A 15,042-nucleotide genomic window follows, 5' to 3' on the forward strand; every position below is an offset into this window, starting at 1 on the left:
AGTATGCCAAAAGAGACTGATGAGCTATTTCTGGTGTATATATAAACATGGGGTTGGTAATATTAGTTACCCTATAAAATATACCCATTAACTTTTCTCAGAAGGCATTTTTGAGTTTTTTTTCTTTATGTAACAAAACTTGTGTTAGGACAGTGTTTGGTTTTGTAAATTTAAGGTCAAATTAAGTCTCCAGAAAGGGAACTACATATAAAACACATGCTGAGACACTAGCTTTAAGAGTTGTTCATCCTGGTTTCAAACAGCAGCATAAAAGAATCCCTTTGAGCTTTCTTTTGTAACCAAGTGAAAGTCACTCAGTCGTGTCTGACTCCTTGCGACCCCATAGACTATACAGTCCATGGAACTCTCCAGGCCAGAGTACTGGAATGGGTAGCCTTTCCCTTCTCCAGGGTTTCTTCCCAACCCAAGGATCAAACCCAGGTCTCCCACCTTGCAGGTGGACTCTTTACCAGCTGAGCCACACGAGAAGCCCAATAATACTGGAGTGGGTAGCCTATCCCTTCTCCAGGGGATCTTCCCAACCCAGGAATCGAATCAGGGTCTCCTGCATTGCTGGCAGATTCTTTACCAACTGAGCTATCAGGGAAGCCCCGTACCCTTTACTAATATCACATAGATGCACATTCCTTCAGTCATTTAATATTTATTGAATGTCTGCTGTGTGCAAGGCACTCATCCATGGCCTGACCAACCACATTCAAGTACAAAGAATCATTAGAACCATTCCAAATCAAAGTGTAAAAACACTTTGAAAAAGGACATAGAGTGGTCAAAATGACGAGGTAAGCAGAACATAACAACATACATTAAAAGGTCATTTTTTAAACTTTGGACACTCCTTGGGTTGATAATCCTTTAGGAAGTCAGCTGTGTTAAATTCACATCCATGGATGGCACTGCTTTCTATGGTAACATTCTTCATTCCAAAGCCTTTTCCCTCTGTGTCAGTACTTTGCTTTCTACATTTGAATTTGTTGAATGGAAACGTTTCTGAGTTTAGCAGTTATGCTACTAAACTCAATGAATCATGTTATTTTTAACTTGTCAAGTCATAGGAAATTTTAGCACCACAGAAAAGGAAAGATGTTTGGATTGAGTCTCTACACTCTGGATTGTGTAGCCTAAAAGCAGTTCATACCCAATTTAGTCATTTCAAGGTGCTGATAAGAAGAAAGAATGGCCCGACAAAACAAGTAACTTGGCCCAGCTGTGGCCGCAGTGTCCTGTTCTGGGAATTCTTGGCACAGAACACTTGTGACTGCTGCTTTCTTCAAGACACACAAACTGCAGGGCTTTCCCCCACCTTTGGACAGTGTCTAAGGGTTGTGACCTTGAGGCAAAGTAAATTCTCCTAAGTCTTGATTTTGTCACCATAATGACAAATTATCCACCTCAAAGAGGTGGATAAAATGAGGATTAAATGAGAAAAAGTGAAAGTCCTTAACCAGGCACCTGGAAGACTAGAGAGGTTCCAATAAAGATGAGTTCCCTTTATCTGACCTGTAAGAAAACAGGCTAGGATTTCTTTGTCTACTCCTAGCTGAAAACAGAATGGAGCTTCATCTACCCTTAATCCTTTCTCCTTACTCCAAACTTCCAGATGAGTTTTATGTCCAGTAGCAATCTGACATTTTAAAAACCAGCATACAGTGGTATTTGTTTTATCACACCTTTATGCTGCTCTGGTACCCACTGTTACTGCCTTTTCCTGACAATAAAGCATGTTACAGAATACTACCCAAATCAAAGCAGACTTCCTGGACTAGGAGTGCCACATCTGGTTTCAATTACTTTAAAAATATACACACACATGTATAAAGTTTTTAACTTCTGATGACAGAAAAAGGTAGCCACGAATATTTCTCAACTGGGTAGATATATTTACTCTGCTTACCTCATAATAGAAGAAAAATGGTTCTAACAGAAGCTAACAGCTTCAGATGGCAAAAAAATTCAGATGAGACTTCCACAATAGGTACACCTGTCTGAGCAAATTTTGGAATGCAGGAGGTAGAACACAGTAAATATGAAAAGCAAATAATACTTCTTCCTACAAGTGGATCCCCTCTTTACTGAAAATCACCCTTAGACATCACAATTTCCAATATATGCAGAAAGTCCCAAGCCCTTAAATACCTTTAATGACTTGCCTCTTGATATTAAAATGTTCACAAAATGAAAAATTCTTTAAGTTGAGGAAAACTTTCATAATGCAACCTCAAATTGGGGGGGTTAAATAACTGAAATATTTATTTAGCACTGGAGAAGTAAATTCATAGTTGCCCGTGGGTGGCCATGTACAACAGAGGATAGCTGACAAAGTCTGCTTAATAAAATATACAACATATTTTTTCTTATGCAAAATCAGCAACAATCTGGGATAATTCAGATTTATTATGGGGTAACTGTCAAAAGTTTTTATCTGTGACAATAACGATGAAAATCAACCCAGAGTCCATTCAGCTTTATCTGGCAGATGGAAGGTACAATCCTAGGGCAACAGAATTTTCAAAAACAGTACAGCTGACAAAGTGTAAAAAGGTTCTAATTACTTAGTGACAACATGAAGTGTTCCATGGAGAACTGTGTCTCCTAAATCTCACATTCTTCATACCTATCACCTTTACCTTTCTAGGTGTCTTTCAGTCTAACACATATCTACCTGCTGATCCTTCAGATACAAAGTGTCTTTACATCCCAAATGTTATCAGTGCTTCCCCGCCACACCCTCCCCCCCAAATAAAGTTCTCATTTCAAAGAATACACTTTGAAAGTTTAGAGGAGGAAATAAAAAAGGAGAAAGGAAAATGAAGCCACTTTCCCCCAGAGCGGTATATAAAACTGCAGAAGAGTTTTCCTGTGTTGAAATTAGCATGCTTTTGTAATGACTAACATCTCAGTGAAAGTAAATTAACACAATCTGCCAGGTAGAGAACTAAAAACAGGACTTTTTAACAGCTACCTTCTAAAATGTCCCTCTGTTACTAAAAAGGCTGCTTTATCAATTCCAACAGTTATGATGGGATTTAACTTTTAATCAATTCCAACTTTTATATTTTAAAAACTTAACTGCAAGAAAAAATTAGCTATCTCATGGCTCACGAACTTCTAGGACAGAGCAAGATAAACTCCTCTTGTTTCAGACAGACAATAGACCACATTAGTTAAATGGATTTTGTTTTACTTCATTCATTGAGACACCTGCAGTTGCTAACAAAAATTCCCAGTGTATGCTTTGCTTGCTAATTTGGGGAAACTTCGTTTTATATTTTTTCCGTTAAAATTGATTTATCAAAACAAGATGAAATTTTTAAAATTATCCAATAGAAGGGACATGATTTAAAACATCCTAGAGAAATGATGTTACCAGTAATTTACAATTTAAAAAAACTCAGCCACAAAAAATGTCAAAGCTAAAAACAAGAGTTTTACTATCATTCAGTGCTTCTATTACCCTTCTGAAAGAAGTTATATTTTAATGTGATGTAAAGGCAACATTGAAAGTTTTTCTTTAAATTAACCACCTAATTTGTCCCTAAAATTACAAAGAAAGTCTTTTACAGGTCAAGTGCAGTAAACTAAAATGTTCTTTCAGCACAAAGCAGCACTAGAAAAAGTAACAGTTATAGATGGAGTTGACTAGTTTTGCAGTGGCTGCTCCATCAGTAACAGACATCAGCAGACGGTATCCATTCCAGAGCACAGACACAACTACAGACTAGATGCGAAGAATGCGTCACACACTTGGCTGATAAATGTTGTCTTTGTATCTTTCTATTTTGAATGAAGTGGATTTCTTATTAAAGTTTAAATCAGATCACGTAAGTTGGTGGTTTAAACAACATGATGAGGTATGAAAGCTCTGAATATCCCTAATGTTCAGCAGGATTTACCAGAGATATAACAGCTTGTCAGGGGAACTTTCAAATAGTTACACTTTGGGGTTATAATGAATTCTAGAAGAGGACAAGATTAAAGAGGTTTAAAAGGATATTCTCTGAAAAAGAACTGAGCAACTTTCCTTCAGAATTCATTTTGAACAGCACATCAACAAAAAATCTTCTCTGATAATATGTCCCAACATTGAGTCAAGATGGCCAACTAGCACCAAGAAATCGTATTGAACTCAGTTGCAGTTCTCTTGGCAATTAAGCTTATTTTTCTCATTCCAGTCCGAGCACAAATGTGGATCACTGAAGACAGTACTGGAAGCGCCATTTGCAGGTAGAGGTTGTAGTCATTAAATGAGCCAGAAGGTAGAAACTTTTTATTTTATGGAAAGGACTTGACTGGGCAGTACTAGTAGGAGATGAAATGATTAGGGAACAATGAGGTCATAAGAAAAAGATCACTGCCCTTATTTGGGTTAAACAGGTCTGTCCAGAAGATGGTCATTGAAAATAAGGATGCTACTTATGTGCAGCATGAATACACTAGAATCCAGCTGCACCTAACTAAGGAAAAAAAATAATCCCTAAGTAACCTTTAGAAGCGTATTTATTTGCCAGTCACAGAAGGGAACAGCACCTAGGGTGAACTCCAATTTAATGAGGACCTTGATCAGGACCACAAAGCCTGAAACATTTGTTTTAATGCAGAAACAGCCCTAGTCACACTGGTTAAGTTTGGGAAAATTAGAGGGTTTTTTTTTTTTTCTGTTTTTAACTTTTTTATTGAATTACAGGATACGGTTTTGATCACTAAGGATTCTAAATCTTCATACCAGTATTAGAACTGTACCACTTCCAAATCCTAAGACATGTAAGACCAAAGAGAAGCAATAGCCATACAAATTAATATGTGCCCCTCTCCTTTCTGCTCTAAGGGAATCTTCAAACCAGTATCACATTTAAGAGTCAAAGTTAATTCTTCAGCATTCCTGACAACTAGAAGCACATTCACTGAAGGCTGAAGGTGAGGGAGCGGATGGTTTACTATCTGTGGAGAATGGCATCAATAGAGGAAATAAAACCATCCAATCTCAGTAAGGATTAATGCAAATGTGGCTAGAAAAAGCCACCAGTTAATCCAAGGGTTCACTGTGGAGGAACTCCTGAAAGTACTCTGAAGTACACAACAGGTCTAAACATTTCCCTTGTTGCAAGCAGTTGTGTGAAATTCAAAGTAAAGATTTAGTCTCATCTTTTAATGTCAGTATTTTTTCCCACATTAAAGGGAATGAGGAGTCCTCTTTTTCCCCCACAAAAAAAAAGGGAGCCACATTAACATGTGCATATTCCCATGACTCTATAATATGTAAGTGCGGATCTCGAAAGCCTAGGGTTTTCCATAACAGAGTGGGCCGTTCTGGTTATTACCCTTTTATTAGAAGGGTATTCCACCACAGAGAGCCAAAGGTTTTCCAGATGTGTGTAAGAGAGCAGGTGCGCAAGGCAAGCAAATGAGCGCAAACAGTATTATGGAAAACATTTGAGAAGTTAGCTCCATGAGGACTGTGGGCTCCACAGAGGACTTGACTGGGCAGCCTGGGCTGACACAGGGACATGAAAGCAGAGACTGCTTCAAAGCTGGAAACCTTCCATAGGCGCCTCACACTGCTGGAAGATGTACTGCTGCTGGCTGAGGTCAACCTGCGGTGCGATGCTGCTGTCCTCATCCTCGGTCCCAAAGTAATGCTCAATAAGATCAAAGGCCTTCTGGTAGATCTCTTGGTTTTCATGACTCTGTAAGAATTCAATTTTATCCAGGCCTAAAATGAAGAATTTTTTAAAAATCTGTTAGAAATTTTAATAAAACTGTATTTTGCCATGTTTGTTTCTCTGATGTAAAGGAAGATTCTCTACTTACTTCTCATAAGCATTTTGCAACAACACAGAAAATACTCCTCCAGTTACAACTGAAAAGAAGTATTGCAAACTGACATCTTAAATGTGTGTGCAAGCAACAGCCAGTCCCCAGAAGCAGCAGTTTCTGTAACAGTCACATCATCCTGCGCCTAAGGCCAGAAGCAGAAGTTTTCCTACTGGACTATGTCTGTGGCCTAAGTTTATTCTTAGCTCTGGTTCTAGCTATCCAGGCTCTGAGCTAACCATTATCATTTCAACAAAGGTGTAACATCCATAAATCAATCAGCCAGAATCAATTTATATTGCTTTAAGGAAGAAGTCCAAGCAGAACTAGCCAACACATACTCCCTTTACTAAGTTTAAGTACATCTGAGCTAGGCTTTCTTTTACCTACAGCTTATAAGCAATCTAAAGGCTACAGCAATACTGGAAATAAATGTTAACAGTGCTCAGGAAAAAAAAAATACATATACATATTAAAAACCATACACACACGCACACACACACATCCAAAAATTAACAAGATATCTATAGCAAAATATCTGGGTAAAGGAATATTTGTCTTTTTATACATTTCAAAACTTATTACACTATGCAGGAATATAGTTTTTACAATCAAGCCTTTTACGAAGTGGTAAACTGTTAAAGTCATTTTAGAAAACAATTCTGCATTATCTGATAAATCTGAAGATGACTGTGCTGTATGACCCCTAATTCCAATCTTAGGAATAAACAGACCTTAGAGTGCACTTAGGGAACGTAAAAGTTATCAAGTACAATGGTAAACCAATGATTAAAGGTACAGTTAGAACTGAGATTGGAAGAATGAGGAAACCAAAAGGCAGATCGTGACTCAACTGCTTCTAATGAAACTAGAAATCTTTACAGTTAGAAGCACAGGAACTGGGAAATGCAATGCAAAATCAGAAGTCTAAAATCTTAGAAAAGGAGTGGAATGGGGTGTTGTCTACAGTAGATATGGGTGCTCTTGAGGTTCAGATGTACTAGAAGAATACAAAAGTATCATAATGGCAGGCAGCATCAGGGAACAGAAGATCCTAACAGTCCAATGTAAAAAGGGCTAAACTTAGGATACTTGCTTCTCTTCACATCTACAATGCATGTTTTCCAATCTTGCATACTAAATATTTATAGGAGAAATTTTTTGTATGAGTTTGCTAATGACAGATGTGAACAGGCCAGAAAAGTACGGAGAAAAAGAAAAAAATAATTTCAGGACATCTATTAATCTCGCTTACCATAAGCTTCTTCAATCAAAGCACAGTAAGGATTAATGCCAGTGCCATTCCTTTTGGCTTCTTGTTCTCCAAGCCTCAGGATATTTTCCAAGCCATTCAGGGCAACCTGTACGATCTTAGAGTCCATGACTGTGAGGAGATCACAGAGTGGCTTGATACAGCCCAGTTCTACAAGGTACCTAAATTGATAGAACAATTTAGTCAAACAAAGCTTTTAATTTCATAAAACTTTTGGTGGAAGGAAAATCCTCAAATTCACTCAAGAAATAAAAGTAGACACTCGTTGAACCATACAACCTACACCTTGTCCAAAAAAGTCCAGAGACACTGATAGCAAATAAACATGAAAAGGCACTCAACATGTGTCATCGGGAGGCTGCAAATCAAAACTGATGACCCCACACATCTGTTAAAGTGGATAAAATCCAAAACACTGATAATACCAAAGGCTGACAAGCATGTGGAGAAACAACATCCTTTTTTTTTTTTTTTTTTGCTTGAGACAACATCTCATTTTTTGCTGGTGGGAACAGAAAAGATAACCACAGTGAAAAACAGCTTGACAGTTTGTTTTTTTTTTTTAAGAAAGCTTTCCATATGACCCAGCAATCACACCCCCCAGATATTTACCCAATTGTGATGAAAATTTATGTCCACACAAAACCCTGTACAAGAATATCTACAGGAGTTTTATTCCTAACTCAGGTGAATGAATAAACTATAGTGTATCCAGACAATGGAATACTGTTCCTATATAATCACAAAGTTGTGTCCAACTCTTTTGCAACTCCAAGGACTATAGCCCACCAGGCTCCTCTGTCCATGGAATTTCCCAGGCAAGAATACTGGAGTCAGTTGCCATTTCCTTCTCCAGGGGATCTTCCCCACCTAGGGCTCAAACCCATGTCTCCTGCATTGGCAGGTGGATTTTTTACCACTGAGCCACCAGGGATTCAGTGATAAAAATAAAACGAGCTATCTTTTAAGAAAAGATGTGAAGGAGCCTTAAATGCATATTGCTAAATGAAAGAAACTAGTCTGAACAGACTCCATACTGTGTGATTCTAAATATATGACATTCTGGAAAATATAAAACTTTTATAAAGGCAACAGAAAAGAATAGTGGTTGCCAGGGATTTTAGGGATGGGGTTAAGGGTGTAGTGATGAACAGGTGAAGAAGAGGGGACTTTTAGAGCAGTGAATGATACACAATGGTGGGAAAATTCATCAAAATCTGTAATTGTACAACACAAATAATAATCCTCAATATAAAATATGAATTTAAGCTAATAATGTATCAGTACTGGTTCTACTGTAACAAATGTAACCATACTAAAGCAAGCTTTTACTAGAAGAAATTTACAAAGTATACAGGAACTTTTACTATCATCTCAATTTTTCTCTTCTTTTAAAAGCCTTAATTGTTTTAAATTTATATCATATTTAGCTTTATTATTTACTATGGAATGACTTTAATAGTATCATGCATAATTTTACTTAAATATTTACTGATAATTTAGATGATATGTTCTTCGACAGGCTAGGTCACTCAAATACAGACTACATAGGCCTATAGCCATTTCTGACCATTTCCCCTTCCTTTACAGCACAGTTTTTAGTCACTAAAACCTGTTAACCATTCCTTCAACATATCTATATAATTGTTTCTCTTAAAAAAAAAAAAAAAGCCTTCTTAGATTATATTAGTTGCTGCAAACTTGAAAAATCATAGAAAAGTATAAAGAAAAATAAAAAGTATCCATAGATAACCACTATTATATCCCGCTGTGCTACATATAAGCAGGATGACTTTGGACAACTTATCTGATCTCTCTGTGTCTCAGTTTCCTCAAGTAGAAAAATCTGGGAACCACACTAAGTCTGTCATTAAACACCAGCAAAATTTTAAAAGTAGTTACTTAAACAGATGACTTACATGTCTGCAATTAAACTCCACTGGCCTATACAGGCAACAGCAATTGGATACTTCAGAGACTTGTTCAGAATCTCCAAATTGTCCTCAAGCTTGATCCTGGTCTACGTTTGATGTGATCTCCTCTCCCCACTAGAAATCTTAGTTCGGTGACCTCTAATCCTTATATTTTCTTTTAAAACCTCATTACTTTTGTAATACTGTTTGGTTGTAAAATCTCTTATTATGAAAACCAGTGTACTGAAAACTTGATTCGGGATTAAAAACAAATTTTAAGTTATAAAAAAACTTCTAGAACTTGTATATAATTAAATGAATAAATACTGACTAAAACTATTTTAAAACTATGAAAAAATGTGCTAATAAGTAAATTCAGAGTTTTGAAGATGTGAGCAGATTTTATCTGCAAAAGCATGGTATTAGTACTTCTTGTATTTTGACACAGTTCATTCAATGAGTTCTGGGTTCCCAATTCTAGCCATTTAAATTATACCTCCTTACAAGATCAGAGGAATTTAAGGTGCTATTTTCTGCTGCAATCACTCATTTTTGGAGACTTAAAGACCACCATAGTGGTGTTTCACTATTGATACAAGTTTCTCCAAAGTAACCTTCATCAAAACAGAGGACCAGGGGAGGTGGGCTGTTGGGAGATGCCACTTTGAGAAAAGCATGGTTCAAGTCTGGAACTGGCTCCAGTGAATGGTGTATGTCAAACACTTGGATAAAGCAGTCAGTGATAAAGCAATCACTGATGCTAGGTGGCTCTGTGTCAGGAAAGGCTTTCATTAAGAAAATTTCTGATGAGCAACAAACTTAACCGTGTCTTAAACCATCTCTCTTAAGACAGGATTTTGCTTCTTCTGTGTCCTAATTTTTATCAAAAGCATCACTTTTTTCTTCAGTCTTTGGCTCTTTCCTTTCCTTTTCGATCTATTACCAAATCCTATAGCTTTCTTTCCTATATTTAGACCTGTACCTCACTGCTACAGCTATTATATACATATTTTGCTCACACAGCATGCGGGATCTTTAGTTTCCACTAGGGATCAAACCTATATGCCCTGCAGTGGAAGCAGTGGAGTCTTAACCACTGGACTGCGAGGCAAGTCCAAGTCCTTGCAGCTATTACCGTTAATTTTGGCCATCACTATGTACTAAACTATTAATATTACAAAGGCATCGTAACTGCTGTCTTTCCTCTCCTCAAATCACTGTCTTCTTCGTATCACTTTTAATATTAAAGACACTCCAAAGTCTTCCCAATATCCAAGATTAATGCCTTCATCTCAGTTTTCAAAGTCTATCTATCATTAAATTCCTCATCCCCTATAGAGAGATTGATTTGCCTCTTCCAATAACATTTACTGTGCACATTCCTTCATGATATTCTCTCCTCCAAAACTACCAAATTTCTACTCAAATGGCAAATTTCATCTCTTCTATGAAACTTTAATTCCAGGCAACATTATTTATCCTTCAGTTTTAAGAACTGTAGTATGTATTAGCATTTGATTATATTTAACCTAAAATTATGAATACTTCCCAAGTTATTCTTAACTGGTTCTTGCATCTAAATCTTGTCTTCTCAAGAATAAGCAAAAGCCACATAGATGTCTTTTATCAATAATAAAGTCAGTTTATTTTCTATAATTTAGACTGTAATATTTTCATAATAATCTTTCAATATAACTCTTTAATTAAGAAAAAATGGCTAGGAGATTGATAATTAACTTCATTATTACAAATACCTATGCTGAATTTTAAAAAGGGATAGAAGCCATTCCATTCCTAACAGAGCAAAACACCCTGAATACTTCCGGATGGATACCATAGTATTTTTTAAATGTCTTTAAAATATATACATGTCAATTAAGAAAACATACTGGTATAATATATAGTGACAATAATTATAAATCTGAATCTGAACATAAAACTTGACTGTCAACTGTTCTGCATGTGTGCATGTTAAGTTGCTTCAGTCATGTCCAATTCTGTGCGACCCCATGACTGTAGCCCACCAGGCTCCTCCGTCCATGGGATTCTCCAGACAAGAATACTGGAGTGGGTTGCTGTGTTATCCTTTAGGGGATCTTCCCGACCCAGCATTGAACCCACATCTCTTACGTCTCCTGCACTAGCAGCCAGGTTCTTTATCACGAGAGCCACCCGGGAAGCCCCATCAACTGTTCTAATAACTTCTATATTACTTCATATTACTGCCATCTGGTGGTGACATATTTAAAAATCATAGTACTCCAAACCAGAATTTTGAAGATTAAAAAAGACCCAATCTCATACAAATACGTTCTAAAGACCATTTGAAGTTCCCTTGGCTAACCTATACATGATGAACTTTACTGAAATAGCTACTGCACGTGTTAATCTATTTAAATTGTATTATTTCAGGTATATACTTCTGATTTTCTATAACTGATCAATTTCTGAAATCTTAGGACTACTTTGTTGAAATTCCAACACAGCACTAAAACTCAGCACTGGCTGAGCACCTACACTTAATCCACAAAGAAACAATATCAGAAGTAGCTATGTTTCTCCCATGTTACATATGTAGAAAAGGTGAATGGTTTAACACTCATTGGTAACCATCTTCTCCTCATTTGAATTCCCCAAAGTACATTAAGGCAGGATATATCCATAATTAAGCATTTGATTATATGATATTCTTTAGAGGAATTGATTCCTATCCATATTTATGCATTCTCTAGCCATTAAGGTTTTAAGTTGCTGCTCTAGGGGCCATTTAAGTCTCAATTTAATACAGATCTCTCCCTTTACTGAATAATAGTACTTTAGGAGACTTGCCTCTACTGAATTTGGCACTTTCATACTTCTCTTTCAAGCCTGTGCATTTCTATTATTAAGACATCTAAATAAGAAATAGCAAGTTAGCTATTAAAGTTGCACTCTTAAGAATTCTACAAGTAACCTACTGGACTACCCATAATGTTTTTGATTAGGCAGCTTTCAGAGTAGGCTCAAGCCACCCCTATAAGTATTTCGATGGCCTCAAACCTCAACTATGCCTTCCTTCTCACATCCCAGAATTATCTTTAGCAATAAAGAATGGGCGAAATATTAAGAAATCAAATATACATTTCAGTCTAATTATGAAACTGATAACAATCTTCCAAGAGGCCAGAGTTGAGCATTCGTAACTGGGAAACAGAATGATTTTCTTTACAAGACACTACTTGGCTAGTACTTACTTGATCTGTTCAGCTGATCCTCCAGAAGTTGCATTTGTGATGGCCCAAGCAGCTTCTTTCCTTGTCCGAAACTCAGCCGTTTGTAATATACTAATGAGGGCAGGGAAAATGTTGGCATCTATCACAGTCTGAAATTAAAGAAAAAAAATTAAAGAAAAGGAAATTACAAGAGTTGTAAAAATGTTCATGATGCTACTTATAACTTTTCAGCTAGTTTTACTAATGTCGCCCCTCCCCTATTAAAGATACACCAGAAGGAGTTAATTCCTCATTATCTCAAACTTTTTGACTATACTTAGTTACACTAACATCCTCCCTGAAGTTTGTGACCCTGTAATCTCCTAGTTTTCTCTTCTACATGGGTTCTTTTCTCTTTTATTGTTCTCTCTTATTCTATTCACAATAACAAATTTTAAAGGTTCAATTCTCTGTTCCTCTGCCATTCTCCTTTCTTTCATAGCATCCACTCTCACATGTGTGTTCTACAGCTCCAGTCCCCATTTCTCACTGGAATCCCAGTTCAAGGTGGCTGAGGGCTCAGTGTACATCTGCTATCCACCTTAAACATGTCATCTGCTCTATCAGGTCTTTTTTCAAACCTCTCTAGTTCAAAAGGCTGTTTTGTTTTTATTTATTCATTCTAAATTCAATCAGTCACCAAATCTCCCTTACATTCTCAATTCAGAACATCCTAAATTCATCTTTTCCTTTAGCACTGCCACTATTTTACTCCAAGCCACAACCTCCCACCCAGATTACCAGAAGAGCCCTTTGTTAGAGTACTTTTATTCAGTCCCTCTCATATACTAAGGAGAAGGCAATGGCACCCCACTCCAGTACTCTTGCCTGGAGAATCCAATGGGCGGAGGTGCCTGGTAGGCTGAAGCCCATGGGGTCGTGAAGAGTCAGACATGACTGAGCAACTTCACTTTCACGCACTGGAGAAGGAAATGGCAACCCACTCCAGTATTCTTGCCTGGAGAATCCCAGGGACGGGGGAGCCTGGTGGGCTGCCGTCTATGGGGTCGCACAGAGTCGGACACGACTGAAGCGACTTAGCAGCAGCAGCATATACTAAAGTAGTCTTCCTCAAATTGCTTTCTTCATGTTTCTCCTCAGTTCAAGAACCTAAAATGGGTTATCATTTCCTTTATCAAAAAACTGAGGAATTCTACATGAGAGCTTGATGGTAGCAGACAATAAACTACAGCTAAAAACATGCTATAAATTGCCATAGCTGTAAATCTCAGTCCCTTACAGCCTTCTGGGGGATGACTAACAATGTTTTCCTGGTCAAGAACTCTTTCTATTGTACCACTGAAGGAAATCAGTAAAGTTTAGTGAAAAGATGCTTCATCTTGGCTCTGTCATTTACTGAAGGTATCTGTGAGCAAATCATTTTATTTCTCTGAGCCTCAGTTTCATCTTTAATCAAGAATGTTGGATTAGATGACTTCTACAATTCTACTCAGCTCAAAGTCTATGGTACATCTGTTCTACCTTGTTGTTTCAGCCTTTCTCATGGTCTATCCTGAAACATTTGGCCTACTGTATCTCAGTTGGGTCACTCTCCCACTAATATAAGAACAAAAATCAAGGGCAGATAACCATTTAGAGAAAACTAGGTCCCCAAAGAGTCGTGAAAAACTGAAGCAATCTAACACGAGTCCATTAAAAAATAAATATTAAAAAATAAATAAATGTTTACTGGCAAGAGTAAAAAGCCAATCTACTTAGCATAAAGTCCATCAAAACATTTTGAAAATACAAGATACTACGTCTCAGATCTTGGCAAATTATCAAATATTTAAGGCAAAGAGAAAAAACCAAAGCCTAAGTGTAAGTTTCAAAAGACTTAACCTCTACAATGCAATAAAAAAACTAAGTAGTAGACTGAATAAGATAGCAGTGGAAATTAGTGGTCTCCAAGGCAATAATGAAAAAAAAAAAAATATATATATATATATACACACACACACAAATATACACTTTAAATGCTGTCTGAAAAAACCCTTAAATAATAAAAATATAGAATAAAGAAGCGTGATATGAGATTACCTGGATCTGTGCTCTATTTCCAGCTGTGATATTAGATATTGTCCAACACGCCTCCTTTTTGATAGACTCCTTTGGGCTACTCAGCAAATGCAACAAACTCTGCAGAGCTGAGCAATTCAAAATTACCTAAAGGAAAAGTTTGAAAAGGTTACTTATTGTATTGATCCAAACAGAAGTAAATCTCTAACTCACATACTTTATTTTAGGAAAATACAGGCAAAAAAAAATAATCTCTCCTTGAAATTTTAGACTTAACTTTATATATGTAAAAAAGTATTCACTGCTAATAAGAATTCATTTCTAAGATTATCAAAGCAATTTCATTATATATACTCACAACTGCTAAACATAACATATAGCACACTGTGCCTTATTCACTTTACTATGCCTATAGCATATTAAAATATCTTTCCAGTAAGTGGCCAGAAATTAATAAGTGGTCTCAGAAATCAATATATACTTAGTTAAGAATACCAGGTGCTTTACAGGATACAAAGATTGAAAATACATGCCCCCAGCTATTAAACAGCTTACAAAGGTGAAGAAAGTAAGACAAATATAAGTGAACAAGGGAATCTACTCTACCGGAAACTAAAATCATAGTTATAATGATTAAAATGATATGTGACAGGCTCAAGAATCAATCATCAAAGAAAAGTGAAAGTTGCTCAGTCCTGTCCAACTCTTTGTGACCCCACGGACTATACAGTCCATGGCATTCTCTAGGCCAGAA

The 15,042-nt window shown here is 36.8% G+C and overlaps 1 protein-coding gene across 2 annotated transcripts in view; it reads right to left on the minus strand.

Moving 5' to 3' along the window:
- Positions 1–2,139: 2,139 nt before the first annotated feature.
- The window catches only part of KPNA1 (karyopherin subunit alpha 1), a 71,140-nt gene continuing 58,237 nt past the window's right edge, over positions 2,140–15,042 (minus strand). Inside the window, exons 12-15 of one of the 2 annotated variants that reach the window (XM_015471547.3) lie at positions 14,310–14,435; positions 12,252–12,379; positions 7,088–7,266; positions 2,140–5,731 (exon numbers count right to left, since the gene is read on the minus strand). In XM_015471547.3, the coding sequence (XP_015327033.1) occupies positions 5,544–5,731; positions 7,088–7,266; positions 12,252–12,379; positions 14,310–14,435 (621 nt within the window). In that variant the 3' untranslated portion in view covers positions 2,140–5,543. 2 annotated transcript variants of the gene reach the window in all.

The sequence above is a fragment of the Bos taurus genome, chromosome 1 (genome assembly GCF_002263795.3).
Source record: "Bos taurus isolate L1 Dominette 01449 registration number 42190680 breed Hereford chromosome 1, ARS-UCD2.0, whole genome shotgun sequence".
Classification (NCBI taxonomy): Eukaryota; Metazoa; Chordata; class Mammalia; order Artiodactyla; family Bovidae; genus Bos; species Bos taurus.